The 23,243-nt window shown below is 40.8% G+C and overlaps 2 protein-coding genes across 3 annotated transcripts; one reads left to right on the forward strand and one right to left on the reverse strand.

Annotated features, from left to right (window-relative positions):
• The first annotated feature begins 556 nt into the window (after positions 1 to 556).
• pole4 (polymerase (DNA-directed), epsilon 4, accessory subunit) lies at positions 557 to 5,586 on the forward strand. 2 transcript variants are annotated; one of them, XM_072243920.1, is made up of 5 exons: positions 557 to 792; positions 2,795 to 2,879; positions 3,033 to 3,074; positions 4,299 to 4,333; positions 5,404 to 5,586. In XM_072243920.1, exons 1-5 carry the CDS (start codon positions 577 to 579, stop codon positions 5,446 to 5,448), a joined length of 423 nt encoding a protein of 140 aa, XP_072100021.1. In that variant the 5' UTR covers positions 557 to 576; the 3' UTR covers positions 5,449 to 5,586. The 2 variants fall into 2 exon arrangements, with proteins under 2 accessions (XP_072100021.1, XP_072100022.1); XM_072243921.1 differs by lacking the exon at positions 4,299 to 4,333.
• A 5,062-nt stretch (positions 5,587 to 10,648) lies between these two features.
• admp (anti-dorsalizing morphogenic protein) lies at positions 10,649 to 20,817 on the reverse strand. Its single transcript, XM_072243862.1, has 5 exons — positions 20,538 to 20,817; positions 20,295 to 20,437; positions 17,125 to 17,244; positions 13,727 to 13,972; positions 10,649 to 11,038 (listed from the first exon to the last, which is right to left on the reverse strand). The coding sequence occupies exons 1-5, from the start codon at positions 20,815 to 20,817 to the stop codon at positions 10,649 to 10,651; spliced, it is 1,179 nt and encodes a 392-aa protein (XP_072099963.1).
• Positions 20,818 to 23,243: the final 2,426 nt, after the last annotated feature.

The following is a 23,243-nucleotide window of genomic DNA, read 5'->3' on the forward strand; positions in this document are numbered from 1 at the left end:
CCTTAGGATTTGGGGACTCATGCCAAACGTCTTCAAAAAATGGAGTGGAATGTTAAGAAGGAAAACTCACTGCCTGCTACTCAAAGTTAACGATGAAAGGCGAATAAAATTCTGGTCTTTAATGCAAGGGGATTTTAAGTGCAAAAGTTCAATTATATAGGCTCTGGTGAGTTAACATCTATTTTATGAAATTTTGAGCACCTTAACCTTAAGAGAGGATCTATTTGCTATGGAGGGAAATTGAGTGAAAATTCGCTTGACGAGTTTGTTATTTGATGAGGGATTAGGCAACTGAGCCTCTATTCTCAGGAATTTAGAAGAATAAAAAGTGATCTCTTTAAAACAAAATACTTTGATGGCTCAATAGGGTAAACACACATTGCAATGTTAGTTCTGTTCCGCTTCAAGGAAATGTCTAAGGAGAACTAATCTGATTGGATAAAGGCTTTTGTTTTTTTATATATGTGATTGGCAAAGAGTTACTGTTTCTGATTGGTGGAAAGCAGGACGACCAACAGAATGGTGCTCTCTGATTGGGTTCTCTTGGTTCTCTCCCAAAGGCGGGAAGGGCCAGCGATGGAGGATTTGGAGAGCGCTGCGGCGGACGAGCGTGATCAGGAGAACCGGCAAAGCGTGCAGCTCGACGCCGAGGCTGAAGCGGAGCGGCCGAACTCGGGCGCACAACAGAAGCTGCTCCGCCTGCCGCTCAGCCGTATCAAGGGGCTGATAAAAGCGGATCCCGAGGTGACGCTGGCGAGTCAGGAGGCCGTATTCGCCATCGGCAAGGCCACGGTGAGTAGGTGGGGAACCCTGCTGGGTTTCGGGCATTGTCTCCATCTGCCTTGGTGTGCCCTGGACACCCTTGATACTGCTCCTGCTTTGGGAGCCCAGGTCCGTCCCACTGGCGCTCTGGACCAGTCTCCTCAAGCTCTCTGGTCTATAGCACAGTAAAATTTCCTTCGGAGCTTCACGGAAATATAACCAACTTGACTTCAGAGCAACGGGGGTTAGAAAACGGGTACAAAGTCAGGGGCATGCGGCTGGTGGCTGTAGGACGCTTCTTATGCATGAAGTTGAAACACAGTATACTGTAGTTTTAAGTTAAGTGAGTGGTGATGTTATTTAAACAATTACTCATCCTCCTGCTTTTGGATGTTAATGTTATTTAGAGGAGTAGCTGCTGTTGCCACTTCTTTTTCTACTGGGGTAGATGTACTTCAGCTGTGGGATTACCGTTTGTATTCTTTTTGTTAATTGTATCGGAAAGTAGAGTTCACCCTGTTGTCAGTTTCTTCAGCCATAGTGGATGTGTGCAGCACTGTTAATGGTTGGCCAACACGGTGAGTGTGCGTGTGCTAGAGGGTGGGTTATGTGATTTAGCCAGCGTTTGTAGAAGAAGCGATGACTTTTGGCTCTTTGTCATACATATTCATTTCTGATCACGATCCTGCAGACTATTCATTTCCAATAATTATTCATGAAGTACTTTTGTCAAACATTGTAACCTTTTGTCCCACCATGGTTGGCAAATTTTTCAGAATTTTAGCTTGCCATACAAGGACATTTATTTCATTTGCCATTTCCTTCTGATGCCTTTGTGTGCTGTAGTCCTCGAATGTTACGTTTAACAAAGAAACATTCTGGATCCAAAAGTTTATATTCTCAAACGGTTGTCAGATATACTCACACATTTTAATTCCACGTCCCATTCCCATTCTGACATGTCTATCCACGGCCTCCTCTACTGTAAAGATGAAGCCACACTCAGGTTGGAGGAACAACACCTTATATTCCGTCTGGGTAGCCTCCAACCTGATGGCATGAACATTGACTTCTCTAACTTCCGCTAATACCCCACCTCCCCCTCGTACCCCATCTGTTACTTATTTTTATGCACACATTCTTTCTCTCACTCTCCTTTTTCTCCCTCTGTCCCTCTGAATATACCCCTTGCCTATCCTCTGGGTTCCCCCCCCCCCACCGTCTTTCTTCCTGGACCTCCTGTCCCATGATCCTCTCGCATCCCTTTTACCTATCACCTGTCCAGCTCTTGGCTCCATCCCTCCCCCTCCTGTCTTCTCCTATCATTTTGGATCTCCCCCTCCCGCTCCAACTTTCAAATCCCTTACTCACTCTTCCTTCAGTTAGACCTGACGAAGGTCTCGGCCTGAAACGTCGACTGCACCTCTTCCTAGAGATGCTGCCTGGCCTGCTGCGTTCACCAGCAACTTTTATGTGTGTTGCTTGAATTTCCAGCATCTGCAGAATTCCTGTTGTTTGCCTCAGATATATCTGTCCATATTACAGCTCATCCAACAGGTCTTGATCTTCCTTTGGTATATTACCTTGGGGCAGATTTTAATTCAGCCTCTGCATGTTAGGATCAACTATTAAATATTGAAACCCTCTAGTTAGTACCTGGCAAATAGCAAAGTTATTTATTTTTGAGCTTCCTTTCATCTGCCTTGCTGGGTTAGATCTGTTGTGTAAAATGACCTGAACAATCTTCTAGTGTTCATATAATTAAGTAATATCTAGTATTAAACAATGACATTGATCAAATACAAGGGAGACTGGATTAGTGAAGCTTAGGACTTAACGAAACAGCTGAGATGAAGCTTTTCTCAATGTGCTTATACTTCAAAGGTCTTCCCTGGGACATGATGGGCTACCTGAAGGGAAAAGATATTGGTTTGCTGAGGGAAGAGGCAGAGGCCTATTGGAAGTCTGTACAGGACCTCCTGAACAACTTGTATCCCATTAGTGAAACAACCTGTTTGGTTTCTTCCACCAGGAGCTGTTTGTTGAAGTGATTGCAAAGGATGCATGCACATATGCTCTGCAAGCAAAGCGTAAAACAATCCAGCGCAAGGACTTGGGTGAGCCTGACAGAGTCAGCTGTCATATCATGCTTTTGAATACCAGTGTGCATGAAAGATTAGCATTTGAAGTTGTGATATTGCCTTGATCAGTTTTGCTTTTGATTTAAAATTGTCCTCATTATTAAAATTTTTTTTAAATTTCCCTTTCAGATAATGCAGTAGATGCTGCAGATGAATTCGCATTTTTAGAAGGTAAGTCTGTGGCTTGTAGCCAGTTATTTTTGTCATAGATGTTTTTGTTATCTAGTTCTGGCTCCCTCATAATTCCTGGACTTTGATCCCTCTGTCAGAAATTTGAGAGATGAAGTGAGGCTTTTGTCACTTGTTTCAAGTTTGCACAGTAGGAGACATTGATGCAAGTGACAATATCGCCTTGAGTTTCATCGCTGATGTAAAATGTTTTTGATTTACTATTCATAGTGAGCAGAAGGCACTAGTATAACATTCCCATCCTGTTGCTTTTAACCACTTTTTTAATCTTAAAAGTTGACATGATTTCAATTTCAAATAGAATGGTAGTAAATGTCATAGCTTTATAAATGCATAAATTTGAATCTGTGGGTGTGGTATCTAATATATATCTAAATCCCTCAATGAAATAATTTTATTAAGTGTTTATTTCTTCAAAGCAGCCTCCAGTTAATCTGCCATTCTCAATTACTTTGTTATATTTTGTATAGTATGTCCAAAAGTCTACTGATCCTAATTTGCATTCATAAAACATAGAATAGTACAGCATAGTACAGGCCTTTTGGCCCACAATGTTGTGCCGACCCTCAAACCCTGCCTCCCATATACCACCCCCCACCTTAAATTCCTCCATATACCTGTCTAGTAGTCTCTTAAATTTCACTAGTGTATCTCCACCACTGACTCAGGCAGTGCATTCCACGCACCAACCACTCTCTGAGTAAAAAACCTTCCTCTAATATCCTCCTTGAACTTCCCACCCCTTAACCTTAAAGCCATGTCCTCTTGTATTGAGCACTGGTGCCCTGGGGAAGAGGCGCTGGCTGTCCACTCTATCTATTCCTCTTAATATCTTGTATACCTCTATCATGTCTCCTCTCATCCTCCTCTCCAAAGAGTAAAGCCTTAGCTCCTTTAATCTCTGATCATAATGCATACTCTCTACACCAGGCAGCATCCTGGTAAATCTCCTCTGTACCCTTTCCAATGCTTCCACATCCTTCCTATAGTGAGGCAACCAGAACTGGACACAGTACTCCAAGTGTGGCCTAACCAGAGTTTTACAGAGCTGCATCATTACCCTGTGACTCTTAAACTCCATCCCTTGACTTATGATGGATAACACTTCATAAGCTTTCTTGACTTTAATCTATATTTCTTGCCTTAGCCATGAAAAAGAAGTAATATGGTCTCAGCCTGAAACATCGAATGTATTCTTTTCCCTAGATGCCGCCTGGCTTGCTGAGTTCCTCCAGCATTTTGTGCGTGTTACAATATTCTGTTATTTTGTTTATGACATCCTTGTTACAGCTTGTTTAAGATTTTTTTAAAAATTGCTTTTGTCTCCATTCATACTTGCCTCGACATCCCACATCCTAAATGTATTGACAACTGAATCACTTTTTTGGTATTTTTGTTAGTCTTCATATCCGTCCACAAGTTTGACCCTCTTACTATATACCTAATTATAACATTGTTTATAACATTGGATAGTGTGTACCGTTGGAAATAGCTCAGAAAATATGTAGTTGATGGTTGGGTTGAATTGTTCTCTGATATTGGTGAGAAAATGTTTGCAAATGGATTGCCAAGATCGGAGAACAGCTCAACCCAGCCAGTTTATATTGTATACAGAGGTGATCCCTATACAGAGGTCTCCAGAACAATGCAACTTTGTTCAGCTTTGCGTTTCAATTACACAATAAGCACTGTAACACATTTGTTATAACAAAATGTATGAGCTAGGTGCTAGTCCAAGGTCCTGGCAGGTAAATGTAAAACACTGCCTGATCTTTGAAAAAGTCTTGTGATACCTATCAATGTACTGTCCTTCCAAGAAATATTTCTATTTCCTGTTTGCTGTTCACTGATTTTCCATATGAAGAGCTTCGGAGCATCTCAAGTTGCTGACCTGAAACATTCCATCCAATGGGAGATGCTGCCCTAGTATTTTTAGCTTTTTTGTTCAAAATTTCATCATTGTGTTTTCTTGTGATTTAACACAATCTCTGTGAATGGCGGTTTTGTGACTTCCATGTGCTTCTTTCCCTTGGATGGAAGATATAATTGATAGTGAAGCATTAGTGAGAGAATTATTGATTATTACAGTCAAGCTAGATCATATGACTTAAAACTGATTAATCCACTCATCATTGCTCTTTTTACAAAGACAATGTTGGCATTCATCAGTATACATCAAATATTCATATCTTCCTGTGCCATTGTAAAGATAGGGAAGGCAATAGCCTTTGCTACTTGGATATATATTAATAGAATGTTTGCTGCATGTTTGTATGTCTTGGGGAGTTTCATGCTCTTATTATTTTTCCAGGAACCCTGGAGTGAAATGGAGACAAGTTTCATGAGGCCAAAATAACTCCATAAAAGGAGAGCTGCCATCAAATTTGCTCATTATAGATGTATATTTGTACAATTTGTAAAAAGGAAGTTATACTTATTGTATGAGTAAATGTATGATTTCAAGTGTGAGTGTTTTCAGATTAAATAACTTGTATCACATGAAGTTTCAGTAATTTTCTTTCAATATTGCCTTTTAATCTCAAACCTTTCAGGAAATGTAGTTTATAGAGGTTATTATCCCTTTATCCGAAACCTTTCAGACTTTGGAATTTTGAGCGCTGATAGGACGTCACAAATGGAAAATTCCACAAGGTGCTGTGAAGGTTCCCAGGTGATGTGCAGTCTCTGCACAACACAGACAGTTCTGAAAAATGACCTCACATATATAATGAGTGGGTATTAATGAAAAGCAGAAAAACAGAAACACTGCATAAAGCTAAAAATGAAGATCTCAATCGTGTATTGGAAGAATGGATTCATCCGTGTTGGAGTGAGGATATGCCACTTAGTGGTATCCTGATCATGAAACAAGCAAAGGTTTATCACGACAAACTGAAAATTGAAGGCAATTGTGAACATTCAGCAAGCAGGTTGCAGAAATTTAAGACTAGACACAGCATTAAATTTTTAAAGATTTAAACAAAAATTAACGATAAAGCATCTGCTGATCGAGAAGTAGCAGAGAAGTTAATTGAGTTTGTGAAGATTTTCACTGATGAAAATCTAACACAGAACAAGTCTAAAATGCTGATTGTTTTTATACTTTACATAAAACCTAAAAAAGTAAAATGCAGTGTACTGTAACCTTTTAATCAAAGCATGACATCGTAGATGGAGACTGAAAGCATGTTGTTGTTCATTGTTCCCCAACAGCTGATTGAGGTATTCTCCAGGTGCTGCTGTGCTGTTTTGCTACCCTGAATACATTATACAGTACATTAATGGTATGTAATAATTTTTACTAAGTGCTGAACAAGTGTAAGACAAAGACTGCTTACAGGTAGCACATAAGTTCAGTCGGAAATTACAGCAAGCGTTTTAGATAAAGGGTAATTGACTTGGCTCTGGAAAAGAAATCCTACTGCAATTATACTGTCTCCAGGATCAGTGGTTTACATACAACGGATAATCCCTTTCATAATTTAACTGTCAAATACTCATCTAGTGCCCCCATCCTTTTACAAACATCTTAATTCTTGAACCTTCTAATGTTACAATATATACTACAACAGTGCTGCAGTGGTTCCTCTGGGCAGTGACTTGGGCTCCATCATCTGCTGCTTTTAATCGATCATAAGGTCAGAATGGAAAAGTATAGTTATTTGCATTCACAGCTCTGTTAACATGTGAAGCGGTAATGCCTGCATGCAAAGAGTCCAAATTGCATTTGGGTATGGGCTGAAATGTGTCACAAATACTACTTGCCGCAAACACCAATCAATAACCACATTCAACAAAGGTGACTTACCTTTGGTCTTCAATGCTATCATTCCTGAGTCTTTTACCATTAAACCCCCTGAAGATAACCATTGTTGAGAAATGCAGCTCGACCTGCCACATACATTTTGTAATTGAGACTAGAATGTAACTAAATAACCTGTGATGAGCCTCCTGATCTCCTAAGACTTGTACCACGGAGGAGGTGGAAGTGGATAGTGTTATGAAACACTCCAATTGCCTTAGATGAGACCGGTCTCAACAGCTTTCTAAGATGGGACATATCAAATCAATAGCACCCAATTAACAGCTTTGCTTGGGTTAATTCAATGACACTCCCAAACATACAAAACAGTCAAGAATGTTTAGATTGGTATGCACCGAATGCAAACATGTAGGTCTAGCGTGGATAGACATCTTGGTTGGCACGGATGATTTGGACCAAATAATTTGTTACCATGCTGTATGACTTCCATCTACTGAGACAGCAGGCACTGGAGAACATTGCTATCTGCAGATCCTCTTCCCAAGATCTACCCAATCCTACTTTGAAAATAAATCACCATTGCTTCAGTGGTTTTCCAAATCCTAGAACTCTACCTAAGACAGCTGAAGGACTGCAGCAGTTCAGGAAGACCAATTAGGGAGAAATAAATACTAACTTTGCCAGTCTTGCCAATATTGAATATATAAATACAAAAAAAATTGTCTTTTGCTATTATTGCGAAGGATATCATTATGGTTATGTGAAATTTGTGCTGCTCTAGAATATTGGAACGTTTAGAAATTTAGCTTTAAAGCACTTTACTTTCAACCTGAAATTTGTTACAGAGGATTCATTATTGTATAGAGATTATATTTGTTTATGTTTTACTTCCTGATTATCCATTGTTGGATGGCTGCTTATTGTGTTTGAAATGAACAAAGAAATTAGTGCAATTTTTATTTATGGTAACTTTAGAATACTAGTTTCTGACATAAGATTCGATTACATTGTCTACTGAATTCTTCAATCTATTTTGAATCAAATCCTACTAATACCCTCTCTTAGTTTCAGTTTTTTTCTAGGAAGAGACCTCATGCTTGCACACATCAAATACTTTTGTGGCATTCAGTTAATCTTTGTTTCCAGACATCTTGGGCAATAGTAATGCCTCACATTCATTACAATAGATTCATTAGACATTCAGCACCAGATTTTTGTGCTATTGCCTGGGCTTGGTGGTGGTGAGAGAGAATGTTGGAGAGTGTGGGCAGTAGTGGGATGGATTTTCCTTTTAAGTAAAATCCTGATGCAATACATTCAACTGATGAGCATCTGTGTAAGCACTCTTAATCTACCTTCATTAATTTCATATGGTCTGTCTGTATGCAGCGTTACCTCATCATCATCCACCCACTGCCAACTACTTAAACTGAGCAGAAATTGTTGCTCTGAACAGTGAACATAAATACCTGTGAGGTTGTCAGACTTTGAAGGATAATATTGGACATGGAATACTTGGGCTTTTCTTGATCGCATGAATTCTGACTGCTTTTCTGAAGGTTGGGTGGTTTTTGTTTATTTCTCTCTGTTTAGACCGAATTGCACCTTAGACTGTATTTTATATCTCCAAATGAATGTAATACAATGAATACAATTTTGTTATACTTCTCTACAAGATGTTGATTCATTTTTTCTCACTGCTTTAACCTCCGATGTTGAAGGTCTTCACAGATATTGTTTGCATTCTGAATAAGAAAGCTGAGAGTTTAGGCTCTCCAACGGGGTGTTAGCATATCATCTACCTTCTTGCTTTAGTGTGATACTGCAATCTATAGAAAAGTGTTGATGGGTTGATTAGAGGCAAGGAGAGATCTTGCAGGAAGAGCAAAACAAGTTTCTGTGCTTTAACACTGTGAAGGGTTGAGAAATTTATTTACCAATAGGCTTAGCAAGGCAAGCACATCCTAAATATTATAAATCCCCAACAAATTAAGCCTGAAAGAGACCGCAGGAATAGATGACATTTATGATATTGTATTAAGTCGAAAAGATTTGTGAAATATTGACTCTGCAGCTGCCTTTGAGCAGGAGGTACAGAAGGCTGAAGTCCCACACCACCAGCTTCAAGAACACCTACTTTCCTTCCACCTTTTTGTTCTTAAATCAACTGGCAGACCCAAATTATTAGTTTTAGGGACACCATGATCACCTTGTACTAAAATGGACATTTTTGGTGTAATTGTTTTCATCATTGTAAAAATTGTGTATAATTTGTTTTTCTTGTGGCCTGCTGCAAGTAAGTTTTTCATTGCATATGTGTACTTATGCACATGACAATAAATTCAGCTTTTCCTTAGACTGTCATTGCAGGTGTTTCTGGACAGTGACAAAGCAGAAGATTAAGAATAGGTTTAATCTTGCATTAAGATAGAGCAACAATTTGAAATCTCCACAGCCAAAACTTACCACTTCTGCTGCAGACCATTTCCTAAATGTATGCTCTTGCTGAATGAGTGCAAGGTTATGGAGAATGCCCTACATCTAGAAATGTAGGTGGTGGTATGATAAGTCACAATGTATGCTCTTGCTGAATGAGTGCAAGGTTATGGAGAATGCCCTACATCTAGAAATGTAGGTGGTGGTATGATAAGTCACATGATTTTTATAAGGAGTGATGGGCATTAGTATAATCACTTAAATTGTATGTAACAGTAAATGGTGGGAGAGGGCCAGGGATTACTGAGTAAGGGTTTTAGAGCAAGAGAAATTAACTGGGGAAGGATACAACGGGGCCTCTGCGTGAAAAGAGATGGAAGTGGGGCTGGTTCTGCTCGCTGCTCTGTGCTGAGGCGGCAGGCCTGCTCCAGGGTTTGTGTCTGCGGATACACTTTTGTTCTGAATGTTACTTGCTTGCTTTTATTGTTTGCATGATTAGTTTTTTTTCTCTACATAATGGGTGTTTGGTCATCATGTTTTTTGGTTCTTTTGTGTTTCTTTGTTTTGTGGCTGCCTGCCTATAAGAAGACGAATCTCAAGTTTGTGTACTGGATATATATTTTGTTAATAAATATGCTTTGAAATAACTAAAGAAAAATACTAAATAAGCCTTGAAGTGAGTTAGAGAAAATTAATGAAATTAACTTGAAGCGAGGCTAAACAAGAATGCAATGAGCCCTGGGAATAATAGATGGGAAAGAGTTATAGTGAGTAGAAGAATGGAAGGAATAAGTGTCAGAGGTAACATTACAGGACAATAAACGAAAGCAAGAATTTAAAATAACAAGGCAGAGAACAATGGACAGTATCAGAATAGTAATAAGTGAGAAGCAAGAATGTGAATAATTGAGGGGAAGATGAGGGTATGAATAAAAAAATCCTTTTTTAAAAATTCAAGCTCCATTATAAAAAGTCACTCAGGCTCTTAATGTGTTTATTACTCTGTAGAATCCATTTATATTTATTAGATTTTTTAAAATTATACACTATCAACTCACAATACTTTTCACAATTCTGCATATATTAATACATCTGTATATTTAAACATATAAACATATTATACAATTGTCTGCTGTGCAGTACCACAGCTTGTGGAATGACTTTTGTAAAAAAAAGTGTCAATCACTTGGACAAGCAGTTTACTTAATTGTGGTTTTAAAAAATTTGCAGATCTTTTGAAGATGCTTTTTTCCCCACTTCCATACATACTAACTCTATAAAATCACCTATGTTCTCTGCCTGACAGTCATGATTTTCTAACTGGTGCAGTTAGGTGGTGCTTGAAGAAGTCAATGAACTAATGACATCCACAACTGCCAGCAACCATATCATCGTACTGTTTTAGGACCACATTTTCATCATCATCAAAGTACAGCAGGTTGATGGAGAAGAGTTTGTCTGGGATGCAGCAGGGAGTTGCAACACCATTAGTTAGCTTAAGGGCATTTATAATGGATTGGACGGTGGCGTGGTTGGTAGGTCTCATATTTTGCCCCAGTGGGAAAATGCATGCTCCTTTGCAGTGGTAGGCGTTGTAACCCCGAGGGGAGATGATCCAACCAGACCAGCCAATCTCTTCAAAATCCACATAAAGAGGATACCTCTGGCAGCCTTGCAAATTCAAAGATCTTGTGTTGCGACCCTGGCTTGCTTTATCGTGAAGTGTCACTTCCGAGAGAAATGGAGTCTCTATGGCAAAGTCAAAAGTTAACAATGTTATTAACAAAATCAAATCAAAATTATTACAGATGTCAATATATAAAGACATTAAGAACCTGAAGACTGTTGTGGTTTTAAGGGCAGCAGAACCTATTCTATGCATGTGGACCCACTGTAGATCTGTCTTTATGTGTGGATATATTACCTTGCTGATTTATATAATTTTATCATTTATTTACTTCTCAAGCAGATTGGAATTAGTTTTCCATTTAAACATTTGGATCCTGCTTTGCAGTATTTCGTCAAGTTAAATACAAAGCATCAAGTATACAAGTTAGAATAGCTATGGACTACTTAATCTGTTGAAGCTTTTCTAATATTTTCTCTGCTGGACATTATTTCCTTACACACTCCATGTACACTTTACTCAATGCATAAATGCATGCAGACATAGTCAAGAGGTTCAGTTTGTCATTCAGACCAAACATCAGATAGGAAAGAAATGTGATCTAAGTGACTTTGACTGTGGAATGAGAGCTGACAGCGGCCACACCCTGCGCAACGGCCTCGACAAGCCGTCTAAACCAGGTGAGGGTAGCCAACGGGTCTCAAACCCTTGGTGAGATAGGGAGATGTCTATCCCAGCATGTGAAGGCAGACTCCGGCGGATTGAGTGGATGAGACCCATGGAAGGTCCAATGGTCAAGAAGGCAGTCTCTGCAAGCGTCATGGAACATGTAGAACATAAGACACAGAAGACGTCCTGGTCATCCACTGCGCCTAGTCCCATCTCCAGCTGCCTTGACTCTGTCTTGCCACTGGATTCAAATGGGAATTGGGAAGAGAGAGTGAGGCTGACGCTGCGCAGCTCTCCCTCACTTAAATTCAAATCGTGCTCGGCTCGACACCATCAATAGTGTCGAGGTCTTCATCGACGACGATGATGGACGAACACATGACTGTGGAATGATTGTTGGTGCCAGACAGGGTGGTTTGAGTATCTCAGAAACAGCTGATCTCCTGGGATTTTCATGCACAGCAGTCTCTAGGGCAGGGGTTCCCATGCTAGGATCCACGGACCCTCGGTTAATGTTAGGGGCCCATGGCAAAAAAAAGGGTTGGAGAGGATGGTGCAAAAAAAAAACATCTAGTGAGCTACAGTTCTGTGGTCAGAAATGCCTTGTTAATGAGAGCGGTCAGAGGAGAATGATCAAACTGGTTCAAGCTGACAAGAAGGCAACAGTAACTTGAATAACCATGTGTTACAATAGTCGTGTGTGGAAGAGCATCTCTGAATGCACAGCACATTGAACCTTGAAGTGGATGGGAAGACTATGAACATGCACAAAGTGGCCATTTTATTAGGTACAGGAGGTACAGTGTCTGCTAATAACACTGAGACTGGCAGTATGATGTGGACTGTGAAGAACTGTTTTAGAGCAGACTGGCAGTAAAACTGCTAATGGGGAAAATCTAGTACACGGTCTGATTCATCTGTTCAAATAAGAGACTGCAATCATCCTGTCAAACTCTCCAGTCTGTTGGATTGAGGATAACTTGCTTCCACTTAAGTGTTGTGGATTCTAAGACTAATGATGAGGCCAAAGTGGGAACCACAAACTGACATAGGGTCGAAGATTCCTGTCAGGCCAGGTGGGCAGGGCTAGTACACCAGTTATACTGTTTTTGTGTGGGTTCAGTGAGCAGCAGCCTGAATTCAGATACTCCTCATCCCTCTCTTGCATTGGAATGTGGGCCACTGTTCAGCAAGTAGTAATATCCCTTGATTTTAAAACAGCTCCTTCTCAGTTACTGGTTTGGCAATGCCCTCTAGTGTTCATTGATATTGACTTTGTTTCTAATAATAATCTCTAAATCTTTGAATGTTAAACAAAATCACTGTTACATTACCATTCACTACTGAAAGCTACAATTGTCTCCTCATCATTATTATTTGCTTTTCCACAGGCTACATTAGTTCACCAGTATATCACCCAACTAGTCTTTAATGTATAATGAATATTAATCTCCAATTTGCTTCAAATTTCTGACAGACATATAATTGAAGTTTAAAGACAGTAGTCTGGGATATTAAGAGATTTATGAAAAAGTGAATTGAAAATATAAATGACTTCCAAGGGCAAGGCAGAAGATGGAGGAGACGGGAGGATCTATCCTGTCATTGCAATAGTAGTCAGGAGGACAACTAATGGTTAATTGCAGTGCCCTCAGGCTGGTGACAGTTAGAGAAATTACTCTGCATGTCCAAACAAATAGTCCAGATTATGTTTCATCCTATAGAATCCAATATGCAGTTATACCTTAAGGCATTAAGTCAGCTAGTATATGAACCCTATGAACCATCAGGAGTTATGAATTAATCACAACTGTACGTAACTGAATGGGAATTTTATTCTCTAAAATGAACCTGAAGGAAGACTAGAGGGAACCAGTCTGACATTAAGCTAACTCATTGATGTACAGATCCAATGACAACTTTCTGTAAGAGCATCAGTACATCACTGTGGTAGACTCTATACAAAATGCTGGAGGAACTCTTTGGAGAGGAATAAACAGTCAACATTTTGGGCCGGTACAGGACTGATAACGGTCTCAGCTCGAAACATTAACTGTTTATTCCTCTTCGTAGATGCTGCCCGACCTGCTGAGCTCCTCCAGCATTTTGTGTCTGTTATTCTGGATATCCAGTATTTGCAGAATCTCTTGTGTTTGTGATAGACTCTTTAGTTGTAGAAACTGAAGAATTACCTATTGAAGAACTGGAGGTGGCAGTCCCTCTCCTTTCATCGTCTGTAAAGAGAACCACCATTGGATTTTTGCTACTGTGATGGTCTCTCCCAGTGGCAAAGTGGATGTAGTTATTGAGTTGCTCTCCAGCCAGGCCCTGCACACTGACAAGCAAGCCTTTGTTGCTATCTTTATCCTGTATCCAGTCATACACCTACATAAATAAACAAAACTTCCATCAATCAAGTTCAGCAAGTGTTTCTGGCAGAATGAGATTCTTTCTGTTGTGCCTCATAAATTGCTTTTAGATTTTTGAATATTAAAGGAAATGAGAGATGGAGGGTTAGTATAGGAAAGCAGCCCTGAAGTCAAAGGTCAGTCGAAAGTCAGCCATGATCATACTGGATGATGAAGGGCTGAAGAGCAGGTATGAATGGCTGAATGACCTCCTAGCTCAATTTCTCATATTATTATGTTACCAGAATGAGGTAGTGCTGAGTCTGATACAAAATAAATCTCCCTCAACCCAGTAAAAGTATGACTTAGTTCAAATTAACAGCTTTTTTAACTAGAGTATTTGGACATCTCTGTCACAATTGATATTGGATGAAATTAAATGTTGAAATTTGTTGTGGCTCCATGTTGATTTAAAAATATACTGAACTGAATCCACCATTACTTCAAAAAACCTATTTTACATTTCATTGTTTTCTAATCCTGCTCAAGTTACTGTCTACTTGTAAAATTCATAATCCATCCAAACATCTGTAAGACCATGAATATGACATCAGATGATGAGAGATGTTTCTGCTGTGGAGCTATGGTTGTAATTAGTTTTTAAATTAATCTACTGTGGCTCCCAGTCAGCCTGGCCTGCTTGTTTTCATTCAATTTCAGGGCACAAAATCCACCTTCTCCCTTGGGCCTACATACGAACCAATGCATTGCTCATTACACAGATGTGGATGGGGAACAGGAGCAGAAACAGGTGAATGGCATCTCAAACCAGCTCCACCATTCAATAAAGTCATGGCTGATCCAGTTTCCCATGCTCTCTTCGTACTCCCTAGAGCCTCAGATGTATGTAAATCTCCTCTGTGAACATATTCAATAACTCCAATCCCATAACTCTCGAGAGTAAAGAATCCCAAAAAGTCTTAGCCTTCTAAACTTTTTCACTGGTGTCTGAATTGAATAATCTCTTATGCTGAAATCAAAACTCCTTGTTCTAGATACCCCTACTAGAAGAAATATCCTCTCAATATCCACCCTGTCACACCCCTTCATAATCTTGTGTGATTCACCTTTCATCCTTCTAAGCTCCAATGAGTAGAGGCCAAACCTGCTCAACCTCCTCCGTGCGTCATCTGCGTCATCCCCAGAATCAACCTAGTGAACGTACCTGCATTACCTCCATTGCACATTGATCCTTCCATAAATTTGGAAACCACAACTGTTTCCCCAGTTTGCAATAAAGTTACATCAAAACTATCTGACTTTTGTACACTGTACTCGTTTTAACAAAGGAAAAGATTCCATTCGTCTTTCGAATTATTAGCTGTACCGTTATAGCAACCCTTTGTTTCACACACTAACACCCCAATCCTTTTATACCCAACATTTTCTAGTCTAAATATATTGAAATAATCATTCAATATATCATTCTTCTTTTCAAAGTAGATAAATTCATATTTCCCATGTTTCTGATTATCTGTCAACTTCATGCCACTCATTTAATCTATCTATCTGTGTCTAGACTCTTTGGATCCTATCACAAATTGCTAACCGACTTACCTTCATGTGACCTGTAAATATGACCACAGTATATTTTGTTCCTTCATCACAAATAAGGATAATCGTTGAGGTCTCAGCCTTCATAGGTGACACCCTAGTGGGTACTGATTACCAATCCAAAAACTTGCCCCAATTCTGTTTTCTGTTGGTTACCCACTCCCACTTCCATGGCAATATGTTAGCACCAACCCTGTGGACTTTTGTTTTATATAGTAAACTTTTATAGTTCTAAGTACATATATGTCACCATATACAACCCTGGGATTCATTTTCTTGCGGGCATACTCAATAAATCCAATAACCATAATAGAATCAATGAAAGACTGCTTCAGTAGGGTGGACAACCAGCATACAAAAGTCAACCAAATGCAAACACAAAAAGAAAGAAAAAGTGAAATAATAATGATAAAAAAAAATCAGCAATGACATATTACTAAATGCCTTCTGGAAATCCAAATACAATTTACTGATTGCCTTTTATCCACTTTGTTACACCCTTAGTTTTGTCAAGCACACAAACGCAAAGTTCAGGAGACATGTCAAACTTCAGCCCCATTAAATCACTAAGTACATTTTATTTATTGATAGGGATTGTTATAGATTGCTTCCTCCCTGTAGCCACTTGACTATTTCAATTGAGATGTCTTCCATGAAGACAGATTATATTTCCATTATTATTTCCCTAGTCTTACACTTTAGCTGACCAATATTTATTTTAGCTGTTCTCTTCCTTTTAATATACTCTGTTTTAAATTTATTTTCTAGTTTACTCAAGAGCTTTATTTGCTCCTTCACAATTTCTTTATTCATTCTCCGCTTATTTGTAAGAAAAATTCTTTCCAATGCACATCTTCCTTCAATTTAACATTATCCTGAGCTTAATTAACTACATCCTTCTCACAGAGCCACTCTTCCTCACTGGTATAAATATTTATGAGATTTATCAAATTTCTTAAATATCTATCAATGTTAATCTACCATTTTATCCTTTCACATGTTTTGCTCAATTCCACTTTAGCCGACTGACCCTATTGTAATTACCTAGGGCATCCTTTAATATGAACTCATTAATTAACCCCATCTTATCAATAATACTATACCTAAAACAGCCATTTCCCTGGTTAGCATGACAAGGTATTGCTGCAAATCAAGCATCTAGTACTGTAATTGGCATGTGCTTAACGGCGCGGGCTGAGGTTGTGACACAAGTACTCCCCATAGTTCTAAAGTGACTCTGTATAATCTTCTGCAGGTATATGGGTACTGTGCAGTTATTCCTGTAATTATAACAAGGATAAGTTCAATTATTGCCACAGGTATTACTGTCTTTTGACGTATTTACAACCAACGCTGACTAGTTTTGTTGGTTTAACAAGAGTTAAATGGCTAACACAGGCATTATGGGCCAAATAGTCTTCTGTATTGTATTATCCATTAATTTTGTCAAGAGCTGGTATGGATACTAAATATGTTACAGCAGAAATTATGGGCATTCGCCATCAGTAATGGAAACCATGTAGTTATACATGCCATACAGAAACTACAAATATTATTTCTGTTGAAGACACTTACAGCATTAGTGATTGTGAAGACCTCCCATGTGCTGTCATGGACTGGAAGTACTCTGGTTGACAATAATCTTTTCCCTTTTACTGTTGACGTGCTATTGTCCAATATCTGGTAGACACTAACCTGAGAAAAGAGATTACAGTTCAGACAAGTTGCAACATCTAGTCCTTTGAAAATAAACTCACATGACTTTTGAGATAGACTGAGTGCATGGCACATTTCCTTCCGACCTAAATGGGGGAGAAACTTATTGGAATCAGGTTAATTATCACTGACATATGTTGTGAAATTTGTTGTTTCACGGCAACAGAACAGTGCCAGACAAAAATAACTATATGTTACAAAAGGAAATAAGAGTGCAAAATATGGTAATGAGGTAGTGTTCATGGGTCATTAAGAAATCTGGTGACAGAGGACAAGAAGCTGGTCCTAAAACATTGAGTGTCCAAATTGTCTTGGACATTGAGGTGGCTTCAGGATTCCTCCCTCCTACCTACCACTATTTTGAATTTCCAAGCCATAATGTTTCATTGGCGGATAAAATCTCAGAGTTATAATTAATGCTAGGGCTGAGCTAAGGTATTCCTCAAAACTTAGTTTCTTGTTTCTGGCCTTTTACTCAAACTCCATGATAAGGAATGTCCTACGTGGGTACAAATGGGAAACTACACATGATGGTGTGCCTGATTCATTTTAACCTTGGCAGGAAATTTGTGTAGTTATAGGCAATCACATTGGTACACATTGTAATATGCATATAGCAAAAATCAGTTTAAACGGTTAGGATCCAAACAAGTGCCAATTTGTATCCTATATTCCTCATGGTATGACAAAGTCTAAACCATCCATCATTCTCAAATATTAGACATATGGCATGTTTAACAATAAGAACATGATACTTTGGGACAAAATCAGAATTAACCTTAATGATATAAAATGTTTGCTATCAAGTAGTCAGTCGATTTCTATTGCAAGTGATTGCTTGACAGGTTTTTTTTTACCATTTTTTGAATTATTATACAAAAATAAAATTACTACATTCCTGTACCTTAAAAATGAATTCAAAGGCACAGAAATGTATAGAACATGTTCCAGTATGGTTATTTTTTTTAATTACAATAAAGTGCCAGAGATATTATTCTTTCAAAGCATGGGCTTATCATAATGTCATTTTGAACCAGTGTGATTGCAGGGGAACAGTGAGTGTGACTTTCTAATCTGGAGAGGAGTTATTGGTCCACAGAGAGGGCATCCCCCAACCTAATGGCTTTCTTCATAAGGTCTTATCGAAAGTGGCTGCAGTGTTAATGGGTACATTAGTTGTAATCAATTACAATCCCCTGGGTTCTGGAGGGAACTGGAGAACTACAAAAGTAATGCCACACTTCAAGGCCAGTTAGCCTACCTGTTGTAGTATCATCACTAACTACAGCCACTTTGTTCAATTCAAAAGAGAAAATGCTGGAAAAACTCAGGTGTTCAGGCAGCATCTGTGGAAAGAAAAAGTCGAGGTTTTGTAACCTACTAAGTTTTTCCAGTATATTCTGCTTTTACTTCAGATTTCCAGCATCTGGAGATTTTTTCCCCCCAAATCAAATCTGCAATACTCACAGGTCCTTGGTCACCCATTGTCATGGCTTGAGGGTTAGTTGTTGCATGATTCGGTAAGACCAATACGTTGTGTCTTCCGCCTCTGTGTTTTCCCTCACCTGCATAGCAGTTATTTCTGCAGCTGTTCAGCAGCCACCATTGCCCCGCTGACCCACTTCCCAGTGATCAGTGGGGCAGTGGCGTGACAATTGCTAGGGCTTACTGCAGCTCCCTCAAAGCTCCTGTTTTCTCTGATTACCCACACACCAAATCTTTCACTTCTGCTTTTTTTCCTTTCTGGGTTTCTTTGTAATGCAGTCTCTCCATCTGTGTGCAAAAGACCTTTTAACAGATTTTTGCCCAATTTCAGTATTTTTGTGCAGGATTGGAGTGAATTCAGCAGGACAGAGGAGAGGGTCCAACTTTTAGGCATAAACATCTGACATTCAAAAGACATATAGAAGCTAATAAAAATAATCAAACAAAATTGTTATTTATTGCCTTTTAAACAATTATCTAAATACATTCACACCATTTGAAACAGTTCCAAGAGCAGGGACCACTTCATCAAGCACCTCCGTTCTATTCGCCAAAAGTGGAACTTCCCGGTGTCTGCACTCTGGCCTTTATCTCTTCTCACCTGCCTTTCACTTCCCCCTGATGGCCCTCCTCCTATGGTCCGCTCTCCTCTCCTATTACATTCCCTCCTTTCCAGCCCACCTGATTTACCTATCACCTTCCAGCTATCCTCCCCCCCCCCCGCACCCCCAACCTTTTTATTCTGGAGTCTTCCCCCTTCCTTTCCAGTCCCGATGAAGGGTCTCGGCCGGAAACGTCGACCGTTTATTCAGCTCCATGGATGCTGCCTGACCTGCGGAGTTGCTCCAGCATGTTGCTCTGGATTTTCCAGCACCTGCCCAATTTCTTGTGTTAACGTTTAACATTTGTTCTCCATGGATTTCAACAGAAGGGAACCCTCTGTACCGGGTCTCTGAGTGTAGTTCCCAGTCTCAAGGTTGCAAACTGTAAAGAAATTCAGCTGCAAAATAATTACCTGCAAGACCCATAACTAAACTTTACATAAGTTTGAAGTAGCTTTATGCTCGGATGCCCTGAGGAGAAACACACTAACAAATTCACCCACCTGGGTATCACATTTAAAACCATGCAACCTCTTCTCGACTTTCGCTTTTTTTCTCCAATTCCTTACTTTTTTCTCTCTCTGTTTATTCCTAAATGTACTTTATCTTAATGTCTGCTATTCGCCTATTTTTCTGGGATTCTTTCAGCGTTTTCTGTAGCAGAACCTCTGCCTCGGTTTTCAGCCCCTGTGCCCCGCACCACCCACCTCTCTCACTCGAGACTGTGGATGCTGGAATCCAGGCGTCCACATGGAAGAGTCTCGTCCCGAAACATCGACTGAACATCTCTCACCACCTCCGACACACAGGGGCTGCCTGACCACCGAGTTCTTCCAGGAATATTGCTTTTGCCCTCTCGCTCACCCTGTGTCAATGCAGGTTCGCAGGGAGAAAGAGGCTGCGGGAGGGAAAGGATGGACAGAGGCGACAGACACTTCTTACCTGACAAAGGTGGTGCTTATGCTGCCCAGGATCCTGGGACGGGCGACCCCGCAGTTTGAAGAGATGCAGCTCGGCGGTCAAGATCGTCTCGCTCTTGGCCACGCTGGACAGGTTGAAGAAGAACATGAACTGCTGATTACGTGCTGAGGAAAGCAAGCATATAAAGCGTAGAGGTCAGTGGAGCCGGAGGTGGCCGGGAACAGTCCCTGAGCGCCGGGCATCAGCAGGGAGAAGGACTCTCACCTCTATCCAGGAAGCTGCGCACCGTGTTTCCCACCAGCAGGTCGGGCTCTTTGGTCACCCCGTCCGCATCTGCCACCGTGTTGTACAGGTCCAGCATGTACTGGGGAGGTTGGCGTACCTTATGAGGCGCCGGCGGCGCATCTTCCATCCCGAACACCTCCAACAACCTCTTAAGTGCCTTGGACCGTATCTGTTGGCTCTGGCCGGGCAGGCTGGAGGTGTTACCCGGTCCCGAGGACACGAGCAGGAGAAGCAGCAAGGCACCGGCACCCGGGCGCATGGCGAGAGACAGGGGGGAGTTGGGTAGTGGCCTCGGAGGGAGCCGCAATATATTCGCACCCTTCCCTCCCCGTGTAGCGCATCGCGGCCAATTAGTAGGCGAGAGGCTCGGGGCCTTCCTGCTAACGAGGTGTGACCGACCCCCTAAAGCCAGGAAGCACCTCGCTCCTGACCCTGCAATACACAAACATCGAGTGGCCCCGCGGAGACACCCCGCCGCTTCTCTCTATCCTGAGTGTACTCGCACAGTCGGGGCCGCTTGCTGACCCCTCCAGTAGCTAACTTCTACTAATTGGACCATTAGCTATACAAACAGAGAGCATCGGCGTTACCGAGATGGACCGAATGAAATAGATTCAGCGAAGAATCGTGTATTCAGATAGAATTAGAACTAGGTTTATTATCCGTGACATGGGTATGCCCTGAAATTTGCCGTTTTGCGGCGGCAGTACATTGCAAGGCATAAAAGTTTTTGAAAGTTACAAATAATGTAAAATACGAATAAGGAAGTAGTATTCATGGACTGTTCAGAAATCTGATAGTGGAGGGCAAGAAGATGTTCTTACAGTGTTAAATGCGTGTCTTCACGGTCCTATATCACTTCCTCCTGTGGTAGTGAGGCGAAGGTCCTGGGTGGCGAGGGTCTTAAATGATGGGTGTCCCACTTTTGAGGCACCGCCTCATGGAGATATCCTCGATGGCTGGGAGGGTTGAGGAAGTGATGGAGTTGCCCCTCTATAACCCTCTGCAGTCTCTTGCAGTCATGTGCATTGGAAGCTCCGTACCTGGCTGTCAGGCAACCAGTCAGAATGCTCTCCACCAAACATCTGTAGAAATTTTCAACTGGCGTTTCAGCCCACTAAAATCACAACTCTCAAAACACTAAATCCAAGGAAAAGGTTCATGGGGGTGGGGGGGGGGCTGCATGCAGTTGAATTTATTGTCATATGACTAAGTACAGTGAGACACAGGTACATTTGATTGGCATCAACGTCACAGGTTCAGACGGCACGTAGAGTGTAAATTATACCTGACAGTGGGAATGAAAGGTTTAAAGAGTTTGGGTCAGAGAGGGATGCATAATACTCGCAGAAAGAGATTGGTTGTGAGTGAGAGAAGTTCTTGGTCTATATCTTAAAAACAAGAAATTCTGCAGATGTTGGAATGTAGAGTGGATGCTGGAGGCACTCAGCAGGTCGGGCTTATGGAAAGGAATAACGGTTGACATCTTTGAGCTGACCCTTTGTCAGGACAGTACCAGTGAAGGTTCGGGACAGTCCTGATCTCTGCCTGAAACGTTGACTCTTTATTCCTTTCCATAGATGCTGCCTGACCTGCTGAGTTCCTCTAGCTTTTTATCTGGGTCTTTATCAGATGTTCCTGGGTTAGTGCAGGCTCTGGTATAAATGGAATGAGCTGTCTGCCTCCAGACCTCTATTCAGACGGCTTTCACAATCTTAGCGTGGCCCAAAGTCGTTCATCTTTAAGGATGCATCTTTGCAGTTGATGGGCTGCAGGAAAGTCAACGGGTAACTTTCACACAACCAGATTCCACAAATGGAAATACTTGGGGTTGAGGAGTCAATAAAAGTATTAGTAATAACATGGAAAGGAACAGAGTTGGGAGTTACAATTAAGAGAAAGAGGCAACAGGAGTGCACAGTAGGTAAGGCTGCTCCAGTTACCCAGCTTCTATCCTGACCTCTAGTGCTGACAAGCTGGAAGTTATATGTTCTTCCTAAAAACCACATTTGTTTTTTCTGGTGGTCCAGTTTCTTGCACATCCTAAAGGTGTGCTGGTTCACAGGTTAATATGCCACTGTAGCTTGCTCCCAGCGTCGGTGTGTGGCAAGACAATCAGCAGAGTAGAAAAGTGTAGGGTAGCTTAAGTTACTGTGAACCATAGAACATTACAACACAGTACAGGCCCTTCAGCCTTGTCCAAGATCAATTTAACCCTTCCCTCCCACATAACCTTCCATTTTTAACCCTTCCCTCCCACATGACCCTCCATTTTTAACCCTTCCCTCCCACATGACCCTCCATTTTTAACCCCTCCCTCCCACATAACTTTCCATTTTTAACCCTTCCCTTCCACATAACCTTCCATTTTTAACCCTTCCCTCCCACATAACCCTCCATTTTTCTTTCATCCACGTGCCTATAGAGTGATAGAAAACTACAGCACAGAGACTGACCCTTCGGCCCATCTAGCCCATGCCATGTTGCTATTTTGCCTGGTCCCATCAGCCTGCACCTGGACCATAGCCTTCCATTCGTGTACTTATCCAAATTTCTCTTAAATGTTGAAATCAAAGCTGCATCCCCCACTTCCTCTGGCAGCTTGTTCCACACTCTCACCACCTTCTGAGCGAAGATGTTTCCCCTCATGTTCCCCTTAAACATTTCACCATTCACCATTAACCC

The sequence above is a fragment of the Mobula birostris genome, chromosome 26 (genome assembly GCF_030028105.1).
Source record: "Mobula birostris isolate sMobBir1 chromosome 26, sMobBir1.hap1, whole genome shotgun sequence".
Lineage (NCBI taxonomy): Eukaryota > Metazoa > Chordata > Chondrichthyes > Myliobatiformes > Myliobatidae > Mobula > Mobula birostris.